The sequence below is a fragment of the Rhinatrema bivittatum genome, chromosome 6 (genome assembly GCF_901001135.1).
Source record: "Rhinatrema bivittatum chromosome 6, aRhiBiv1.1, whole genome shotgun sequence".
Taxonomy (NCBI): domain Eukaryota; kingdom Metazoa; phylum Chordata; class Amphibia; order Gymnophiona; family Rhinatrematidae; genus Rhinatrema; species Rhinatrema bivittatum.
The window spans coordinates 10,527,604-10,550,129 of NC_042620.1; the positions used below are offsets into that span (position 1 = coordinate 10,527,604).

At 48.3% G+C, this 22,526-nt stretch overlaps 1 protein-coding gene across 3 annotated transcripts in view; it reads left to right on the plus strand.

Annotated features, from left to right (window-relative positions):
- CFAP65 (cilia and flagella associated protein 65) overlaps nucleotides 1–22,526 on the plus strand; it is a 401,443-nt gene that overhangs the window by 258,408 nt on the left and 120,509 nt on the right. For all 3 annotated transcript variants that reach the window (XM_029605027.1, XM_029605028.1, XM_029605029.1), the window contains exons 21-22: nucleotides 7,341–7,407; nucleotides 15,023–15,133. In XM_029605027.1, coding sequence (XP_029460887.1) covers nucleotides 7,341–7,407; nucleotides 15,023–15,133 — 178 coding nt within the window. The remainder of the gene's footprint in view (nucleotides 1–7,340; nucleotides 7,408–15,022; nucleotides 15,134–22,526) is intronic.

Here is a 22,526-nt window from a genome sequence, read left to right on the forward strand (position 1 = left end):
TTGAAGCTAGAACGATGTTGGAGTCACAGTAAGCATGTGTACGTTTATTGAATAAGGGTATTGTCTCCAGGCAGTAGCCATCATTCTGGCGAGTCACCCACTCTTCATTGGCGGCCTCTTGACTTTATGGATCCACAGTGTTTATCCCACGCCCCTTTGAAGTCCTTCACAGTTCTGGTCTTCACCACATCCTCCGGAAGGGCATTCCAGGCATCCACCACCCTCTCCGTGAAGAAATACTTCCTGACATTGGTTCTGAATCTTCCTCCCTGGAGCTTCAAATCGTGACCCCTGGTTCTGCTGATTTTTTTCCTATGGAAAAGGTTTGTCGTTGTCTTTGGATCATTAAAACCTTTCAAGTATCTGAAAGTCTGTATCATATCGCCTCTGCTCCTCCTTTCCTCCAGGGTGTACATATTTAGATTCTTCAATCTCTCCTCGTACGTCATCCGATGAAGATCCTCCACCTTCCTGGTCGCCCTTCTCTGTACCGCTTCCATCTTGTCTTTGTCTCTTTGTAGATACGGTCTCCAGAACTGAACACAGTACTCCAGGTGAGGCCTCACCAAGGACCTGTACAAGGGAATAATCACTTCCCTTTTCTTACTCGATATTCCTCTCTCTATGCAGCCCAGCATTCTTCTGGCTTTTGCTATAGCCTTGTCGCATTGTTTCGCAGACTTCATATCATTAGACACTATCACCCCAAGATCCCTCTCCTGCTCCGTGCACATCAGCCTTTCCCCCCCCCATCGAATACAGTTCATTCGGATTTCCACTCCCCATATGCATGACTTTGCACTTCTTGGCATTGAATCTCAGCTGCCATATCTTCGACCACTCTTCCAGTTTCCTTAGATCCCGTCTCATTCTCTCCACTCCTTCCGGCGTGTCCACTCTGTTGCAGATTACAAATTCAAGAAATTACAGTCTTGAATGGCAAACATAATGGCTATAGCACAACTTTTACATAGTAAAAAGGAAAAAGAAAAATCTAAGAAAATAATGACGGGGGTGGAAGGGAAATAGAACCATAAGGTTACTAAGGGCCAAGAGTAACAGATAAGTATGAGAAAAAAAACAAGTGTGAAAGCTGCTTGGGCAGACTGGATGGGCCGTTTGGTCTTCGTCTGCCGTCATTTCTATGTTTCTATATAAACAAAAAGGCCAGTTATGTATTAAGTCCTCAATAGGGATCCAATTCCACTACCTCAGGAAAAACAAGTGAAATACAAAGAAATAAGCTAGTGACAACGAGGAGCTCTCATGAACGGTGTTAAGAGGTTTACACATTTTCAAACAATAGGAGAGGAACTAACTGTAGGAGAAAATCTTTCACTTAAGAAAGAGGAAAGCTGTGTAGGGGTAAAGAAAGTATAAGAGGCACTTTGATATCTGATAATATATTTACATGGGAATTTAAGGAAAAAAGCAACCCCCATTTCTAGCACCCTAGGTTTTAAAATAAGAAACTGTTTCCTCTTTCTCTGAGTCTCTCTTGCCAGGTCAGGAAAGATTCGCACATTCATCCCCAGGAAACTTTCTGAGCGTTGATGAAAGAATCTATTAAATATCCATTAGGGATGTGAATCGTTTTTGAACGATTAAAATTATCGTCAGATAATTTTAAAATCGTCCAAAATCGTTAGAGTGCACGATACAATACAAATGCCCACGATTTATCGTCAGGGGCATTTGTATTGTATCGTTAAACAGGGGGCGGGAAAACCGGCACACCAAAAAACCCCTAACACCCACCCCGAACCTTTAAAACAAACCCCCACCCTCCCGAACCCCCCCAAAATGTTTTAAATAACCTGGGGTCCCGGCACGATGATCCCGGCGCGATGTCCCGCTCTCTGGCCACGGCTGCTGTGAAGAGAAATGGCGCCGGTGGCCCTTTGCCCTTATCAAGCTTACCCAGAATAAAAAGTCATCAATCCGTGCCAAAGTAGACCACAATACGCCTACTCCCTTTTTCTCATATTGAGGAACTATGTTTTGTTATACTTCATCTCCTCACCTTGAGGAACCTTGTTTTGGTTACCCTGTCTTTCTTAGCTGCCTGTCGTTACCCTCTCTCCCAGTTTGGACTTCCCTGTTAAAATGTAATTTTCCAAACTTAACCTGTTTACTGTAAACCGACATGATGTCCACAACGAATGCCGATATAAAAAAATGTTTAAATAAATAATAAATAAATTATCATGTGACAGGGCAAAGGTAGCGCCGTCGCCATTTTGATTCCTAGCTCCCGACGTCACGCGTCCAGGAGATCGCTCCCGGACCCCCCGCTGGACCCCCAGGGGCTTTTGGCCAGCTTGGGGAGGCCTCCTGACCCCACAAGGCTTGCCAAAAGTCCAGCGGGGGTCTGGGAACGACCTCTTGCACTCGAGCCGTATTGCAAAATGGCGCCGGCCGTATTGCCGTGCAAAATGGCACCGGCCGTATGGCCGGCGCCATTTTGCAATACGGCTCGAGTGCAAGAGATCGTTCCCGGACCCCCGCTGGACTTTTGGCAAGTCTTGTGGGGGTCAGGAGGCCCCCCCAAGCTGGCCAAAAGTCCCTGGGGGTCCAGCGGGGGTCCGGGAGCGATCTCCTGGACGCGTGACGTCGGGAGCTAGGAATCAAAATGGCGCCGGCGCTACCTTTGCCCTGTCACATGATAAGGGCAAAGGGCCACCGGCGCCATTTCTCTTCACAGCAGTCGTGGCCAGAGAGCGGGACATCGCGCTGGGATCATCGCGCCGGGACCCCAGGTCATTTAAAACATTTTGGGGGGGTTCGGGAGGGTGGGGGTTTGTTTTAAAGATTCGGGGTGGGTGTTAGGGTTTTTTTTTGTTGTGGCCAGAGAATGGGACATCGCGCCGGGATCGCACCAGGACCCTCCCACTGGACCCCAGGTCATTTAAAACATTTTGGGGGGGGTTCGGGGGGGTGGGGGTTTGTTTTACAGGTTCGGGTGGGTGTTAGGGATTTTTGGTGTGGCCAGAGAGCGGGACATCGCACCGGGATCGCGCCGGGACCCTCCCACTGGACCCCAGGTCATTTAAAACATTTTGGGGGGGGGGGTTTGTTTTAAAAGTTCGGGGTGGATGTTAGGGTTTTTTTTGGTGTGCCGGTTTTCCCGCCCTCCCCCGATTTACGATTTTTAACGATTTCAAAACAAAACAAAACACGACGATCCGATTTCCCTCCCCCCCCAGCCAAAATCGATCGTTAAGACGATCGATCACACAATTCACACCTCTAATATCCATTCTTTATCAGACTGTAAAAGAAAAGAGATGATAAGTGTGGCTGGAGTAACCAATTCCCTCTGTGTAGTTTCAAGAATATTTGTAACGTCCAGTTGCAATTCCATAGTTGGGAAAATCTGACCACCACTTTGCTCTTCAATACCCTTTGTGAGAGGTGAAATATAATAAATTCTTGATATGGGAGGAAGCGTCTGCTCCGAGATTTTAAGAATTTCTAATAGGTATTTCCTCCACTTATCTCTCGCTGTAACTAAAGGGTCTTTCGGGAAATTAATAAGACGTATGTTTTTTGTACGAGCCTGATTTTCCATTAACTCTATTTTAAATTGTATCCCTGAATTCTCCTTTATAATAGAATGCTGTATATCTTTTAAAGCAGTAACTTCCTTTTTCAAATTCTCATAGTCTTCCCAGTATCTTGAAATCTCAGTTTCTGTATTTTTCATATGATTCTCCAAGCCATTCAAAGATTTAACAAAGGGCTTTAATTGATTAGAAATGTTTGTGTTTAGTAATTCTAATGCATCCCATATTGTATCAAGGGTGATTTGCACAGGTCTCACCAACTCAGCAAGTTGGAATTCAGTCCCGGAAGTTGTCTCTCTGTTTTGTTGCCAAACTTTAGATGGAAAATTATCTTCTGCACACCCCAAGATGTTAAGGGACTCTGCAGTGAGACTCACATCCAATGCCTGGGTTCCAGCAGCGTCACCTTCCTCCTGCGATCCTGACTCCTGAGGTAGGCCCCAGGATCTGGCCTCGGCCGGATTTGCCAGGGCAACCCGTTCTTCCAGTGACAGAGATGTTTGGTGTTCAGGGGACGCGTCAGGTAGAGCTTCCTCCCAAACGCTCCCCAATGAAACAACTCCCGGAATCTCTGAACCTTGCCGCACATGGGACTCCATCGGGCTCGTAATTGAAGTAGGTGGTTGGGAATCTCGCTCTCTGGCCCTCTGATTCCTGCCAGAGTGAGGCATAACAATAAACAAGTAGGACCGAGGATCAGCTTCAAGTGTGTCTCACCAGCGTGGTCATCTTGGATCCTCCGACTCTTAAGGATTTGACTCTAAAGGTAATTTTCTTGGTAGCCATTTGTTCTGCGAGGAGAATTTCTGAGTTGCAAGCTTTGTCTTGTTGCGATCCATTCCTTCAGATCTCAGAAGCAGGAGTTTCTGTTGAGGGAGTGCTAGGGAGCGGTTCCAATTCTGGGGAATTTGGTGTGCCTTTGGACCACAGCGCGACTGCAGAGTTGCTTCATGGAAGCACCGAGGCAGGCAAGATGTGTCCAAGCATGAGCAGACAGGCTGACCACCGGAGCCCTGACCTCTGCTGAACCTGAACGCACTGGGAGAGACCCAGAAGCTCAATGCTGGTCTCTGAGGTAGCCCTCCGACCACTCAATAGACTTTCAGACCTGCTGCCTGGGAGCGGCAGATGTGACAGGATGGACAGAGGTCGAGGACAGGCGATGGTACTGGAACTTGGGACAAGACATAGGAACTTGGATGAGATGAGGACTCTTGGAACTTGGACGAGATGAGGACTCTTGGAACTTGGACGAGACGAGAATTTGGAGACCTGGATGAGACAAGGATTCAGGAGGTTAGGACGTGGATGGAGATGCAAGATGCTCAGACAAGGAGTCATGATAGTCAGATGAGGATGAAGGCTCAAGATAGTCAGACAGAAGGTACTCCGAAGGCCGGGAACAGGATACAGGACTCAGGATTCAAGACTTGGAACTCGGAACTTGGAACTCGGAACACAGATACAGGAACATTAAAAACAAGGGTCTTCCAGAGGCTTGCACTGCAGACGAGAAGGACATCAGGATGAGGACTGGAACATAGGACATCTGGAACATCAGGACTCGGAACCTGGAACTCGGAACTCAGATACATCAGGAACTTCAGGACTCTGAACTTGGAACTCGGATACATCAGGATCAGGACTGGGAATGTAAGACACTGGTACCCCTGGACACTAGGACATCATGGCATCTGGACATCTAGGACATCTGGACATCAGAGACCTCTGGAGACAAGGACATCAGGGACGTCTGGAGCATGGAACATCAGGTAATTCTGGACTGAAAACAACAGGTTTAGGAACATCCAGAGACTGGAACATCCGGAGACTGGAACATCTGAAGACAAGACGGACGAAGGCGCAGGATATGACGAGAGACCAGGAATTGCAAATGAAGATGAAGGATCAGGAACCATAGATGAAGACAAGGGAATTCCCACGAAGAACAGAGTGCTTTGAAGAAACGAGAAAGGATCATGGAGGTCTCCTGGAACGAAGAGCTGGAACAGAGAATCCAGGAGCTGACTAGCTTTTTATAGGGCTGAAGTGGAGATGCCTCGGGAACGTCATCAGGAGGAGAGCGGCATCAGCATCCGTGCCGCGAGGGAAGGCCCTGACGTTGGCAGTTCCCTGCTGCGAAGATAGAAGATGATGGCAGCTTCCTGCTGTGAGAAGAGGAGCTCCGGAGTGGCCTCCGGGCCGCGGAAGAGGACCTGGATGGCAGCAGCCTCCGGACCATGGAAGAGGAGAGGCGGCAGCAGCCTCCTGGCCGCGAAAGGAATGGCGCTGGAGGCAGCCTACAGGTCGCACAGGGAGGAGCTTCAGTGGCGGCCTCTGGGCCGCGAAGAGCAGGCAGAGGTGGCGCTGAGCCGCAAAGGAGGCAGCGAGGATGGCGGTGGCCTCCCAGCTGCAGGAAGAATGTTGGTGGTGTCGGTGGCGGCAGCAGCAATGGTGGCGGCCTCCAAGCCGCGAGGAGAGCAGGCAGCAGTCAGCATCAGCAGTGGTGGTCTTCGAGTCCTGCTACAAGGTAAGAGGCTGCTTGTGGGCCTAGCCACAAGCAGCATCGCAACAGTGTCTTTACGAATGGTACCATCTTTTCTTCCGAAGGTGGTATCCGCTTTTCATGTCAATCATTCGGTGGAGCTGCCAGCTTTTCTGGACTTGGTTGCTTCTGAGACTCATGCATGGGAACTTCAGATGTTGGATGTCCGTAGGACATTTCCTCGGTATCTGAAGATCACAAATAATTTTAGGAGGTCTGACCATTTTTTCATTTTATAGAGTGGTCCGAAGGTTCCAAGGCTACCTTTGCGAGATGGCTTAAGGAGGCTATAGGGTCTGCATACAAACTCAAAGTTCAGCAAGTGCCGGACGGTTTGAGGCCTCTCTCTACTTGGTCTCAGGCAGCCTCCTGGGCGAAAACTTGTTGGTTTCTCCAAAGGAAATTTGTAGAGCGCCGGCATTATCATCCGGATGTAGGGGATCTGGAGTCTTGGTTGTTTGGCAAAGGTGTATTGCGAACGGGACTCTCCAGGTCCCACCCTCAGTAGGGAACTTTGGTACATCCCAGGAATCTGGACTGATCTGGGTACATACAGAGAAAGGAAAATTGGTTCGTACCTGCTAATTTTCGTTCCTGTAGTACCATGGATCAGTCCAGAACCCACCCAATCTATGGAGGTGGAGAGTCGTCCACTCAGCTGTAATATTCTTGATATAACTGAAAATTTATCTAAATCGTTTGTTACCAGTTTTTTTCTTACAAATGTTTTTTTACAAGTGTTTTGCAGATGTTTAGTTTTTTGGCTTAGGTACAGGTCAATACTGAAAAACTGCAGGTGGCACCAAGGTATATGAAGCAATGTCAGTTTAACTTTCTCTGTCTCCATCTGCTGGCACGGATGAATAAACCCAGGAGTCTGGACTGATCCGTGGTACTACAGAAACGAAAATTAGCAGGTAAGAACCAATTTTCCTTTCTTCATCATATGTACTCTCCTGTGGGCAACCTCTCTCATTCATAACTTAAAAGGGATCTGGCACAGATTTCCGAAATTCTTAGTACTGACCGGATGAAATGTGCCAGTGAGATTTCTCCATCCTCACCAGGAGGATCAGAACTCGTATTACATAGGTGATGGTGGCAAAGAATGACTTCTCCTGACCACATGCCAACTTTTGAATAATTTTGAGTTTCTAAACAATGTAGAAGTAAACAAACCAATCCTGTTTTTTTCTTCCCTCTTATTTTGTTTTCTTCTTGCATGGAAGACATGATATCGTCGGTACTGACCGATTGCCTGTCCTGCTGAAGGTGTCCCACGGTCGGGAGATTCTGGTAATAACTTGCTGCTCTCTGTTCTACTCTGGAAGTCTTAAGGTTCCGGATCTTTTGTAGACCTGATTGATAGACTGCAGTCTGATGAGTTGTTAGGGTGTAGTGTACTAGCAAATTAGTTCTGACATGCTTTGTCGTAGTTCCCAGTGAAAAATAAAAACCTTTAATATTATTAGAGGAAAACTTGCAAAACTCAATATAAAATTCTCTAATTCAGTTCTAGAGATCCTCAGGGAGAGCCTTAGAACCCTGTTATAAAACTCTATTATTCAGTTTTAAGGATCTTCGGGGAGAGCATTAGCGCTATCATTCATTCCTGTTCATACCCCAGATCAGTCCAGACAAGTGGATTTTGCATCCCTATCAGCAGATGGAGGCAGAGAACTAAAAGCTTTGAGGCACTGCTACATAACCTCCTTTGCCACCTGCAGACCCTCAGTATTTCTCTGTCTGCAGCAGATGGTAGAGGTGCAAATCTGCCCTTAAGAAAAAAGAAAGAAGGGACAGAAGAAGAGAAGTTAGAAGACGCTCCCTGAGGTGTTAGGTTCCTTTGTGGGCTATCCCTCAGGTTGAGCCGGGCAAGCTGGGGAGGCGATCCCGATTTCAGGGAGATTTAGTGTGTCCAGACCTTGGCACGACCCCAGAGGACTCCAGGGAAGCACCGTGGCAAGGCATGCTCAAGCACAGGTGGACAGGCAGAAGACCAGGGAGCCTGACCTCTGCCAAACCCATCACACCAGAAGAGACCCAACAACGTAATGCTGGTCTCTGGGGTAGCCCTCTGGCCAATCGATAGCCCTTTCAGACCTGCCTCTTGGGAACGGCAGATGCGATGGGACGGACAGAGGTCGAGGACAAGAGATGGTACTGGAACAGGAACAAGACGAGGAGATTGAAGACTTAGACGAGATGAGAAGAAGTGGAGATTTGGGCGAGACAAGGAAACTTGGAACTCAGGCGAAGATTCAGACATGGACGAAGGTATAGGATGCTCAAACATGGATGGAGATACAGGATGCTCAGACGTGGACAAGGATGCTGGATGTTCAGATGAGGATGGAGATGCTAGATGCTCAGAGGATTCAGATAGGCATACAGGTTACTTAAAGGATTCAGATGAAGACTCAGGTTACTCAGAAGACATGGACAAGGATTCAGGTTACTCAGAAGACTCATACGAAGACTCAGGTCACTCAGAAGACTCAGACAAGGACTCAGGTCACACGAAGGTCTCAGGCAAGGATTCAGGACCCGGGCGAAAACACTGGATGAGAGCTGCATCGCAGCGCGCCCTACACAGCCGGCATGGCTGGTCACGGACCATGTTGAATGTGAAGCAGACTCCATGCGAAGAAGTAGAAGTTGAAGCCAGGACATGACGAAGATTCAGGAGAGGCCTGCACTGGGGTGTGCCCTACACAGCCACCTGTGGCTGGTCACGGACCATGCTGAAATGGAGCAGGTTCTGGCAGAGCATTAGGCATGGATGGAAGCAGGCAAGGACTCCGACAACTGGGGACAGGAGTCAAGACTCAGGATTCTAGACTCGGAACTTGAAACTCTGATTCAAGAACATTAAAAGCAAGGGTCCATCGAAGAGTTGCGCTGCAAGATGAAGAGTGGACAAAAGGAACCTGGAAGCTGGGTGAAGAACTGATGAAGGAAACATCAGGATCAGGACAGGAACGAAGGACATCTGGTACACCGGAACATCAGGACATCGGAACCACTAGATGACGGGGACCTCTGGAGACAAGGACATCTAGGACGTCTATGACAAGGAGCAAGGATCCTCAGGTACCTCTGGAGCAGGAGCATCGGAACTAGGAGTATCCAGAGGGAGAAGCATTTGAAGACAGGAATATCTTGAAGATGAGATGGACGAAGACGCGGGATCCGACGAGAGACCAGGACATGGAACAAAGGTGAAGACGAAAGATCTGGAACCACAGATGAAGACAAGGGAATTCCCATGAAGATCGGAGTGCCTTGAAGAAGCGAAGTGAAGCAGAGAAGACTCCTGGAATGAAGAGCTGGAACCAAGGGAACTCCAGGAGTTAACCAACTCCTTGCAAAGGCAACAAGAGACTGAAGGAAGACCCTCTTTATAGGGCTGAAGAGGAACTCCCAGGATGACATCATGAGGAGGAGCCAGAAGGACTGGCCCTTTAAATCTGGAGAGGAGGCGCGGCCCTGCACCTAAGGAGGCAGGACCAGGGACAGCGGCAATGCTGTGAAGAGAGGAAGTAGGCCCAAGGCATCGGAGGTGGCTCTTGCCGCGAAGAGAAGCTGAAGGCGGCTCCAGCCACTGAAGAAATACCGGTGGCGGCCTAGCCACGAAGAGGAGCTCCAGGGCAGCCTCCCGGTCGCAAGAAGAGAAAATTAAAGGCAGCTCCATGCCGTGGAGGACGGCGTTGGCATTGGCGGCTCCCAGCTGCGAAGTGGAGTGATGGTGGCAGTTCCAGGCCGCAAAGAAAGGCTCCAGGGCGGCCTAGCCGTGAAGAGAAGGACAGCTGCGACATCCTGCCGCCAGAGCAAGGCCCGCTGTGCAGGAGCGGAGCATGGGTGGTCTCCGGGAAACGGCAGATGGTCTCCTGGCCGCAAGGCTGAAGACAGCAGCAGATGGCATTGGGGAGCAAGCAAGCTAGCAGGCAGAAGGTGAGAGGCTGCTTGTGGGCTTGTCCCACAAGCAGAATCGTAACAGCCAGGGGTCCTGGTTTCCTCTTATCCCTGAGGACTCCTTCCCAGAGATGTTGCCAGCAGAGGGAAGTATTGATTCTTTTGCTTGAATTTGCACGTTCATAGCCCAACTACACAAAGGCAAGTTTTTATTATCCCTCAATTTGAAAGAGGCTTATTTTCATATGCCAATGAAGTAAGAATTCCAAAACTTTCTTCAGTTTTGATAATCGGCCAACATTTTCAGTTTGTTGCCCTACCATTTGGACTGTCAGTGGCGCCAATAACCTTTACAAAAGTTGTAGTAGCTGCCTTTCTAAGAAGAAAAGGGATTTTAATTCATCCTTATTTGGATGATTGGTTAATAAAGGCCAAGTCATATTCTGAAGGGGTAATATCGATGGAAACGGTAGTCTCATTATTCCAACGATTAGGTTGGGTAATCAATTTTGCAAAGAGTCATTTGCAACCCTCCCAGTAGGCATGTGAATCGTTTTTTGACGATTTAAAAAAATCGTCAGATATTTTTTAAATCGTCAAAAATCGTTAGAGTCACGATACAATAGAAATTCCCCCGATTTATCGTGAAAAATCGTAAATTGGGGGAGGGGGGAGGGCGGGAAAACCGGCACACCAAAACAACCCCTAAACCCACCCGACCCTTTAAAATGACCCCCTTAGCCTCTCCCACCTTCCCGACCCCCCCCCCCCCCCAAAAAAAACCTTTTAAAATTACCTGGTGATCCAGCGGGGGCGCGGGGAGCGATCTCCCGCTCTCGGGCCATCGGCTGCCACTAATAAAAATGGCGCCGATGGCCCTTTGCCCTTACCATGTGACAGGGTATCCGTGCCATCGTCCGGACCTGTCACATGGTAGGAGCACTGGATGGCCGGCGCTGGACCCCCAGGGACTTTTGGCCAGCTTAGGGGGGCCTCCTGACCCCCACAAGACTTGCCAAAAGTCCAGCGGGGGTCCGGGAGCGACCTCCTGCACTCGGGCCGTATTGCCAGTATTCAAAATGGCGCCCACGCTACCTTTCCCTCACTATGTCACAGGGGCCGTCGGCCGGCCCCTGTGACATAGTGAGGGCAAAGGCTAGCGGCTGCCAGTACTGAAAATGGCGCTAGCCTTTGCCCTCACTATGTCACAGGGGCCGACCGTCAGCCCCTATGACATAGTGAGGGCAAAGGTAGCACCGGCGCCATTTTGAATACTGGCAATACGGCCCGAGTGCAGGAGGTCGCTCCCGGACCCCCGCTGGACTTTTGGCAAGTCTTGTGGGGGTCAGGAGGCCCCCCCCCAAGCTGGCCAAAAGTCCAGCAGGGGTCCAGCAGGGGTCCGGGAGTGATCTCCTGCACTCAGGCCGTATTGCCAGTATTCAAAATGGCGCCGGCGCTACCTTTGCCCTGTCACATGGTAAGGGCAAAGGGCCATCGGCGCCATTTTTATTAACACAGCCGATGGCCTGAGAGCGGGAGATCGCTCCCCGCGCTCCCGCTGGACCACCAGGTAATTTTAAAACCTTTTTTGGGGGTTTTTTGATTATCGGATCGGGCGCAGCCGATAATCAAAACTCAAATCGGGCTGGGCGATAAAAATTTTAAGATTTGTATCGGAACTGGAACCGATCAGATTCCGGTTCCGATTCACATCTCTACCTCCCAGTCTATAGAACATCTAGGAGCGGTATTCGATTCCACAGTTAGTATGGTATACCTTCTATGGAAGAGAATTTCAAAGCTTTGTGCCTAGATGAAAAGCTTTTCAGATCAGTGAGCTCCAACTGCTTGGCATTACAAGCACTCTGGAATTAGTGCTTTGGGCAAGAGCTCACATGAGACCTCTGCAGACTTCACTCTTTCAAGATAGAATTCACAGATTCAGGGTTACAAGGTGCATCTACCATTATTCAATGAGACTTGAGCATCTCTAAAATGGTGGACACATGCTCCAAATTTACAAAAAGGTATGCCTTTAGAGAGCCCAGATTGGGAACTTCTGACAATGGATGCCAGCCTGTTAGGCTGGGGAGCATATTACAAATATCATTGTGCTCAGAGTCTTTGGTGTCAGAGCAAGGCCCAATGATCAACAAATTGCCTAGAGACCACAGCTATAAGATTGGCTCTGTTGCATTTTCAGAGTCATCTTCAAGGGAAAGTAGTGAGAATTTTATGCGATAATGCAACAGCAATTGTATATACAAACAACAGGGAGGTACACGCAGTTAAGATGTTTTGGAAGAGAAAGACCTCTTGTTTGCTTGGGCCAAGAACCATCTGCTTCAGTTATCAGCTCAACACATAGCAGGCCATGTCAATGTTCAAGCAGATTATCTAAGTCAAAATGTAGTAGATCCTGGAGAATAGGAATTATGTCAGGAGGCCTATTTGCAGATAGTGCAGAAATGGGGGCCACATCAGTTAAATCTGATGGCTTCCAATCAAAGCAAGAAGGTAAGGAGGTTTTTTAGTCACCGCAGTGAAGTAAACAGCAAAGTGATAGATGCTTTTCAACAAAGTTGGAAGGGATACAAGCTTCTGATCTTTTTACCCCATGGTCTCTAATAGCTCGAGTGTTAAGGAAAATGGAGAAAGAAAGAGTGTTAGTAGTGTTGCTAGCTCCCGACTGGCAAGAAAGGCCATGGTATGCAGAACTAAGGAGGTTATTAGTGGATCAGTCTCTATTCCTGCCACAAGTCAAGGATCTTCTACATCAGGGACCTATAGAAATTGAGGATCCAACTCCATCCTTGCTTACAGCTTGGCTATTGAAAGGGCAAGGTTAGCAAGGAGAGGTTACTCACCCGTGGTGATTAGTACAATGTTGCACTCTAGAAAAGGTTCTACTTCTCTGTCTTATATAAGAGTTTGGGGTATCTTTGAGGAATTTTGAAGGATTAGGAATTTATCTCCATGAATTGCACAAATAAGGGATATTCTCACCTTTTTGCATGTGGTTTGGATAAAGGTTTAGTATTAAACTCTTTAATGTTCAAATAGCTGCTATTTCTTGCTTTTGAGGGCAAATTAATGGTAGTTTGATTTCTTCACATAGGAATATTTCCCGTTTTCTAAGTGTGGTGAAACATATACGTCCTCCTATCAGATCTGTTTTTCCTCATTGGAGTTTAAATTTAGTTTTACAAGTGTTATCTAAACCTCCTTTTGAGCCTTTAAGTCAAGTTACAATAAAGGAGTTGACTTTTAAAACAGTAATTTAAAACAAATTGGTAGCAATTACTTCTGCAAGGCGAATTTCTGAATTATAGACCTTGACATGTCAATCCCCTTTCTTGAGGTTTACGAAAAATGTGGTTATTTTGAGGTCAGTTCCTTCTCTTCTTCCTAAGTAGTATCTTCTTTTGATATTAAGCAACATCTTGTTCTACCTGCTTTTGACAAGATGGCTCATTAAAATTTCTGGATGTTAAGAGATGCTTATAGTTTTACCTTGAGAAAACTAAGGATTTTCATAAGTCTGAGAGTTTGTTTTTTATTGTGGACCACGAAAGGGAGAATTGGCTTCAAAGACTTTGATTGCTAGATGGTTAAAAAATGCCATTTCTTCAGCTTATTTATTGCACGGTAGAATGGTACCTAAAAATGATTAAGGCCCATTCAACATGGGCTCAAGCTGCATCATGGACTGAAAGATGCTCAGTAAGTCCAGTGGAGATTTGTAAAGCAATCACATGGACTTCTTTGGGGACATTTGCAAGGCATTATAGGTTGGATCTTCTCGCTAGACAAGATCTTCACTCTTAAAGGTGGGATTGCCATCCAGCCACCCTTAGATGGGCTTTGGTATTTCCCATAGGTTCGGGGCTGGTGGAGCAGAATGTAGAGGAAGGAGAAATTATGTCTTACCTGTTAATTTCCTTTCTTTTACTTCTGCTACACCAGTCCAGAACCCCGCCCTTTATATATAAAAGGGACACCTTTTCAGATTTAGCTATTTTCCTATTTACTGGGTGTTGCATATGGACTTGGCTTCCTTCAAGAAAGAATTCTATATAAAATTTTTTGTTGTTATATTAACCTCAGCTTGTTAGGCTGTGGCACTGCAAGATATATTGTTGCTAACAAGTTTGGTTTGTCTATTCTTTTATTATTTATTTCTGATATGTTATTAATTGTTAGTTTTTAGCTTTGGCAGTAGTAAACTGGCTGACTTATTCTAGATATCACATGTGTGCTGGATGAGGAGATATACCATAGGTTCTGGACTGGTATAGCAGAAGTAAAGGAAAGGAAATTAAAGATAAGAGATAATGTCTTGGGTAGACTTGGGGAATGTCACGCATATCCCTGGGCATAAGCAGCATGAGATCTATCTACTATTTGGGATCCTGCCAAGAAATTATGAGCTGGGTTGGCCACTACTGGAAATAGGATACTAGGCTTGATGGACCCTCAATCTGATGTTCTTATGTTCAGGAAACCTCAGGGAGAGCCATAGAAACATATAAAGCTTTATCATTCAGTTCTAAGAATCTTCAGTGAGAGGCCAGTATCTGCACCACTTAGCTGGATAAGTTTTGATGTATCTGGCTAAGCGGTGTGCTTTAAATATTTGGCCGACTAAGTGATGGGAGGGGAATGGACATAACAGGGAGGAGCCGAGTTAGCTGGGTAAGTTATCCTATTAACTCTGGTCGCCCCATTGAAAATATGATAAAGGTAGCCAGATAAACTTTTCCGATATATATTCAGTGGTGGGACCATGCCACTGAATAGATTAGCTGAGTTAGTCAGTGGCTGAATATGGACCTTATTTTAAAGCTCTATCATTCAGTTCTAGAAATGGGAGCGCTGTCCATTGTCATTCAGTGCTTCCCCTACCTTCTCATTCTCACTCTGTATCTCTTCTGCTTCATCCCTCTCTCTTCTTACATCCTCTGTTTAACGATTCTTCTCCCCTTATCTCCTACAGTTGAATTTCATTGGAGGAACGGTGGCAAAGGATCGCTGCTATGTTCATTTCACCTCCAATAAACACCTGTTCACGCCTGTGGTCATCGGTACTACCAGTCCACCTAAGCAGGTGAGCCATCCCTATTAATCATCATCATCATCATTCATTTATTCATGCTTTTCTAACAAAGTTAGCTTAAAACATGTTATCACAGATCAATGTTTACTTTCGTGACATCTCAGTAAATAAAATAAAAAGGCACACTAACACAGCAAGCAGTGTTAACCGTTCTAACTTCTCAGATATATAATAGACAGAGAAATCATCAGTGTATCAAAGTACACCAAAGTGAAATTGGATGGGGGACTGCATCAGAGAGCTACTTAAGGAACATTAGGGAGGTGCTAAGCTCTGCACAGTAGAACAGAAGAAAGAAGGCACTTGCGAGGTACAGAAAAAGGGGAAGCAACTGCTTGGTAGGGGTGTGCATTCGTTTGTAACGTATTGGCAATCCACAACGTATATGCCATATTCGTTGTATTCGTGGGGTCATGAAACGTATGGCGAACCTCCACGAATACAACGTATCACTAATGAATAAACCCCCACCCTCCTGAACCCTCCAAGACTTGCCAAAAGTCCCTGGTGGTCCAGCAGGGGTCCTGGAGCGATCTCCTGCAATCGGGCCGTCAGCTGCCAGTATTCAAAATGGCGCCGATAGCCTTTGCCCTTACTTTGTCACAGGGGCCGACCAGTGGCACCGGTAGCCCCTGTGACATAGCAAGGGCAAAGGCTTTCGGCGCCATTTTGAATACTGGCAGCCGACGGCCCGAGTGCAGGAGATCACTCCAGGAACCCCGCTGGACCACCAGGGACTTTTGGCAAGTCTTGGGGGGGGGTCAGGAGGGTGGGGGGTTGTAGTAAATTAAATTTAAAGGGTTGGGATGGGGTTTTTTTTGGGAAACGAATACATATGTTTTTTTTGGGAAACGAATACATATGGATATTCATACAAGCTTTTCCAGACACCAACATGGTCAACTAATCTCCAACTACACCTTGATTAACCATATCTTGATTAACCATATCTTCTATCGTTTACCTGTGTGAATTAATCCTGTCCTTTCTCTTCCTTCTCAGCCAAGTTCTTATCACCCTGTTATATGTAACTGCCTTTTCAGCACCATTGTTATAGTTATGTTTACTATGCACCCCTGTTTTATGTGAACCAGCATGATGTGACTGCTGTCTCGAATGCCGGTATATAAAAATTTGAAATAAATAAATAAATATGTAACTAATGAACGGATCGGGGTCCCCCGAGAACTGATGCAACGGATTTGGGTCCTGACGAATACGAATACTGAATGGGACGAATCCGTCCCTGCTGCACATCCCTACTGCTTAGCATTTCCATCTGTCCAGCAGGTTTTTAAGGATCTGGGAGTCTGGCTTCACTTAGGTTTGTGGCCCAAAGCTGTCTTTAGTAGTTTTCTGAAAGCTTGCAGATTTGGAGCTGCTCTAATGTTGGGTGCTAAAGAGTTCCAGAGGATCTTTCTCTGGTGGTTAGGAGGTGCACTTCTTTAGGTATAGGCATTCATAGACAGGCTTGTGACCATCAGCAGGAGGAGCAGGAAGGCACATTGGAATGAACCAACAACTGAGGTAGGGCAAGGCGTAGTCATTCAGGGCCTTGAAGACAAGAACAAAGAATCTGAATTTGGCCCTGTGGAGAATTGGAAGCCAGTACAGAGATAGTACAATAGACCTGAGCCTTACAAATTTGTGTGCGTTCAGCATCAGCGGAACAACAGGAAGATGGAAGCATGATGGCTGGCAGCTAATTTTTCACCACTAGTAGAATTTAGAAGGAAAGAAAAACTACTGGCAGAGAAGGCATCTATGGTATCATTGGACTAGTGAATACTTCTAAACTATAGCAATAGTGATCTCAAGTTTGGAAATAATCCCTAGTTTTCATTTGAGGCTTGTGTTGCCACCATATTGTTGTTGGAGAATGCCACTTTTATGCTGTGTAATGTATGGAATGTCAGAAAGAAGGAAAATAACTGGCATACAGGAAAATATGTATGTCTTTAAAAATCTGTGTATTACTGCAGACAGAAAATAAAATATTATTGTACGTGACCCGTGCTGTTGCTATCCCGGGTCGTGCCCCGGGATCTCCACTCACCTCCGGCCCGCCAAACCTGAGACGTGGCTGCTCAGGCCTGAGACATGGCCTACTGCGGCGACCCCCTGCGAGGGAGATGCCGCCAGCAATCCACTGCTGGCTCCGCCCCTAAAATGCGCATGCCGGGGCTCTCTATTTAAAGGGGCCAGCGCGGGAAAACAGAGGACACCCCCCTGCTGACGTCAGACGCTGCCGGGTTATTTAAACCCAGCAGCCACAGCTAGCCAGTGCCTTGCAACAAGGTTGAGTCTTCGGAGTAGCTAGTTGTGCTTACTGCTTCCCGGTTCCTGCTTGTTCCTGACGTCTGATTCCTGGCTCCTGACCTTGCTTCGTTCTTCGACTCCGGCTTCTGCTTCCGTCCCTGGTTTTGGCACCTGACTTCTGATTCATGGCTCTTGACCTTGCTTCGTTCTTCGACTCCGGCTCCTGCTTCCGTCCTTGGTTTTGGCATTCGATATCTGACTTCTGGCTCCCGACCTTGGCTTGTTCCTGGACTTCGGTTTCGTCTCTTCCACTGCCACAGGTACTTGTTCATCACCACCCGGAGGGTTCTCCTAAGCCCCAGCGGCTCGGGTCCTCACGTGCTCTTCCCGGGGGGACTGTGGGCTTCCAAGGGTGAAGTCTTTTCTGACCTCCTGGGCGTTTTCTCATCATTGGATTACCTCAGCAGGCTGCTCTTCTGATCCTTGGTCGCATAGGATCCACCTAAGACCAAGAGGCCTGGGTCCCTACGGGCTCCTCTTGGGGGGACCTCGGTCTTCCAGTGGTGAAGCCGTCTTCGAAGTCTCTCCTCACCACCGTCTCCCAGCTGCAACACCCACTCACAGTGAGGTAGAGGAATAACAACACATACACAAAGCAGGAAGTCACCAAGAAAAAGCAGAATTGCTTATTTTTTATTATTTTCTCACAATTAAGTACTAAATTAGTACTAAATTAGAAAGACAGTTAATCGTAAATGGTACCACACCCATTCCCCATTTAGAGTATATTATTGAACTATGTAACCGTATAATAATGGCACCCTATGGATAATTGAGAATCCACATATTTGTGCCTAACTGTAAACCATTGTGATGGTGCACTACTAAACGACGGTATAGAAAAGTTTTAAATAAATAAATAGGTATCCACAGCATGACACCTGCAGTCTCAGCTGGCCCAAGGGTCCACGAACATAACAGTTTGCAAGGCCATGGACCCGGCGGACTTCTTGACCTTGAAAGCCATCCCGGGAATTGCTCAAAGGTTGCAACAGCAGCAAACTTGCCTCGACTCTCTGGTGGCAACTGTGTAGAGGTTAGCGGACCGGGTGGAAGGAGCTGCTGCTTCCGGTTCCCCTGTACCTGTAGCCATCCCTAATGCAGGGCTGTCTGCGCCCATACAGATGCCAGCACCTTCTTGGTACTCTGAGGACGTGAAGATGTGTCGTGGATTCTTCAACCAATGTTATATCCGCTTCAACCTATTACCGGCACAGTTTCCCACTGACCAGATCAAAACGAGCTACATTATATCCCTCTTGGATGGGAGGCCATTGGCTTGGGCCTCTTCCCTATGGGAGCACCAGGATCCTTACTCAGCCAACCTAGTTCAGTTCGTCACTTCTTTCCGATGGATCTTTGTTTTTGGGTACTTGCCAGGTTTTTATGGCCTGGATTGGCCACTGTTGGAAACAGGATGCTGAGCTTGATGGACCCTTGGTCTGACCCAGTATGGCATTTTCTTATGTTCTTATGTTGTTATGAGCCCTCCCGCAGACCCATGGCCATGTCTGAATTGCTCCAGCTATGGCAGGGTAACCATCACTTGGCGGAGTATGCCGTAAAGTTTCAGACCCTGGCTGCCGAGCTGAATTGGAGAAGCGATAGCCTGCATGGCATATTCCTGGAGGGGCTCTCTCCACGACTTCAGGAGAAGTTGGCGTCCAGAGATCTCCTGGACGACTTGAATGATCTTATTGACCTGGCCGGCCACGTAGACCGCCGCACCCAACGCCGGTTCCGGGAATGGAGACCCACTCGAGAACTCGGGGGCTCCGGAACCACGCTTCCCCGAACCAGGCATTCTCCTCCGCCCTCCCCGGGGCTGCACGATGCTGAACCCATGCAGTTGGGCCGGGGTCCGATTTCCCAAGAGGAGAAGAGAAGGCGCCAGTCCCAGGGCCTGTGCTTTTATTGTGGTGGCAAGGGGCAATTCCTTGCCCGCTGTCACAAGCGTCCGGGAAACGCTCAGACCTAGAGTCAGTCGGGGAGTTAACTCTAGGTAACACCGCCTCTGCCTCCCCGTGCACTGTTCCAGTAACCTTGATTCTCCCAGACGGGAACTTCGACACCCCATCCCTGGTGGACTCCGGAGCCGGGGGGAACTTTATCCTCCGGGACCTGGTAGAGCAACTCCAGCTTGGGGTCCAACCTCAGAAACCCCCCTTATGTGTCTCTTCGATTCAGGGGACCCCACTTCCAGGAACCATTTCCACTTGTACTCAGCCACTAACGCTCCACACCGGTCTCCTACACCTCGGGGAGATCTCATTCCTCATCCTGGAGAAATCCATACATCCAGTCGTGTTAGGCTTGCCATGGCTTTGGAAGCACTCTCCCGTGATTAATTGGGACTCCCTCCAGATTACATCCCGGGGGCCGACCTGCTTTAATGAATGTCTATCTGTCCGGCCTCGACCGCTGATACCACTCTTGACAACACCACTAGCACTACCACCCCAGTACCACGCCTTCCGAGACGTATTTTCGAAAGAGAAGGCTGAGCTACTCCCCGAGCACCGGCCCTTCGACTGTGTGATCAACCTGATCCCCGGCACCACGCCACCTCGAGGAAGGGTCTACCCACTATCACTCTCGGAGACCCAGGCCATGTCTGCCTATATCAAAGAAAACTTGGACTGAGGGTTCATCAGACCGTCCAACTCCCTGGCCGGTAAGAAGGACGGGTCCCTCCGACCTTGTATTGATTACCGCGGTCTGAACAGAATTACGCGGTGTGACCGCTACCTGCTACCCTTGATCCCAGAAGTATTGGATCGGCTACAAGGAGCCAAGGTCTTCACGAAATTGGATCTTCGGGGGGCATATAATCTGGTGAGAATTTGGTTCAGTGACGAGTGGAAGACCGCATTCAACACAAGAGACGGCCAATACGAATATCTCGTCATGCCCTTCGGCCTCTGCAATGCCCCAGCTGTGTTTCAGAACCTTATGAACGAGGTACTCAGGGAAATGCTGCACACCTCAGTGATTGTTTACCTTGACGTCTTAATATACTCCAAGGACTTGGAAGCGCATTGCCAAGATGTCCGTCAAGTACTTCAGAAACTGCGAGAGAATCGGCTTTATGCCAAATTGGAGAAATGACAATTTGAACAGGAATCATTACCCTTTCTGGGGTACATTGTATCCTCCACAGGGTTCCATATGGACCCAGAGAAGGTCGCTGCCATCAAGAATTGGCCTCAATCTGTGGAAATCAAGGCACTGCAACGGTTCCTCGGCTTTGCCAACTTCTACCGGCAATTTATCCCCCACTATTCCAGCATGGTGGCCTCACTGACAGCTCTTACGAGGAAGGGGGCTGACGCTAAGAATTGGTCGGCCATGACCGTACGAGCCTTTCAGGATCTGAAGAACGCCTTCCTCCAAGACACCTGCCTCTGGCACCCAGACCCTCAACGCCAATTCATCGTAGAAGTTGACGCCTCCGAAATGGCAGTCAGAGCTGTCTTAAGCCAGTTGTCCAAGAGTGGTAAATCCCTGCCATGCTCCTATTTCTCCCACAAGTTCTCCCCTGCAGAGAGAAACTACGGCATAGGAGACAAAGAACTACTGGCCATCAAGCTAGCATTCCAGGAATGGCGCCAGTGGTTGGAGGGAGCCAGCACCCAGTGGTCGTCTATACCGACCATAAAAATCTAGAGTACCTGTGCCGCGCCAGCGCCTTAATCCACGGCAGGCACGCTGGTCCCTCTTTTTCAGCCGATTCAATTTTTCCCTCCGCTACAGACCAGCAGCTAAGAACGTCCAAGCGGATGCCCTTTCCCGCACGACGGAGACTGATGATACCATCGATCCGCCTCAATACATTCTGGACCCAGCCAAGGTTCTTTTAGCCGCATCCGAGGTGGCCCCCGCGGGCAAGACAGCGGTGCCCGCTCATTCACTAAGAAAGGTGTTAGCATGGGCCCACAATTCCCTGAACGCAGGGCACCCAGGTACTGCCCAGACACTAGAACTTCTGACTGAGTTCTACTGGTGGCCTCAGATCAAGAGAGATGTCCGACTCTATGTCCAGTCATGTCTTACCTGCGCCCAGCAGAAACCCTTGCAGGGTCGTCCCTGGGGTCTCCTTCAGCCGCTACCCGTACCTACTGAGCCCTGGATCCACCTGTCCACGGACTTTATCGTGGAATTGCCACCCTCTGACGGGAAGACTGTGATCTGGGTCACGGTCGACTGATTCTCAAAGATGTCTCACTTCGTGCCTCTCGCTAAACTACCTACAGCACCCGAGTTGGCCAATCTCTTTACCCAGCATATCTTCCAACTGCATGGACTTCCTTTGCACATCGCTTCAGAGCGTGGTCCTCAGTTTACGGCAAAATATTGGAAGGCCCTTTGCAAGAAGTTCGGAGTGCAATTGGATCTGACTACTGCCTTTCATCCCCAGGGCAACGGCCAAGCCAAACATACCAGCCGAACTCTAAAAGCCTTCCTCCGGGCCTTCATCGGGGATCTCCAAGATGATTGGGTCACCTTGTTACTCTGAACAGAGTTTTCATATAACCGCCATAAACACTCTGCAACCAACCGGTCCCCTTTTCAATTGGTCTACGGGAAGACTCCCAGACCTCCATTAACCTGTCATTCCCTCAAACTCTCACCAACCCAGTCACCTCTGATGGTGCCGTCTCCTGCAGTACAACTTACGGCCCGACAACTGTGCCACCTCTGGCGCTCCACCCAGGAGAAGCTTCGTCTGACAACTGCCAGATCTAAAGAGTATGCTGACAGGTCCCGACGACTGGCACCGGTCTTCCAACCAGGAAGTAAGGTATGGTTAAGTACCAAGAATATTCAGCTGCGCATCCCCTCCATGCGGTTGGCGCCCCACTATGTTGGCCCCTTCACTGTGGCAGAAAGTATTGGGGCAGTGTCCTACCAGCTACGATTGCTGTCCACTCTAAGGATCCATAATGTGTTCCACATGTCCCTGCTCAAGCCGGTGGTCCTCTCCCCATTTCAGACCAAGCCTCCGGAATTGATCACCTCTACCGCCGAACAGGGTGATACTGTGAAAGACATCCTGGATGTCCGA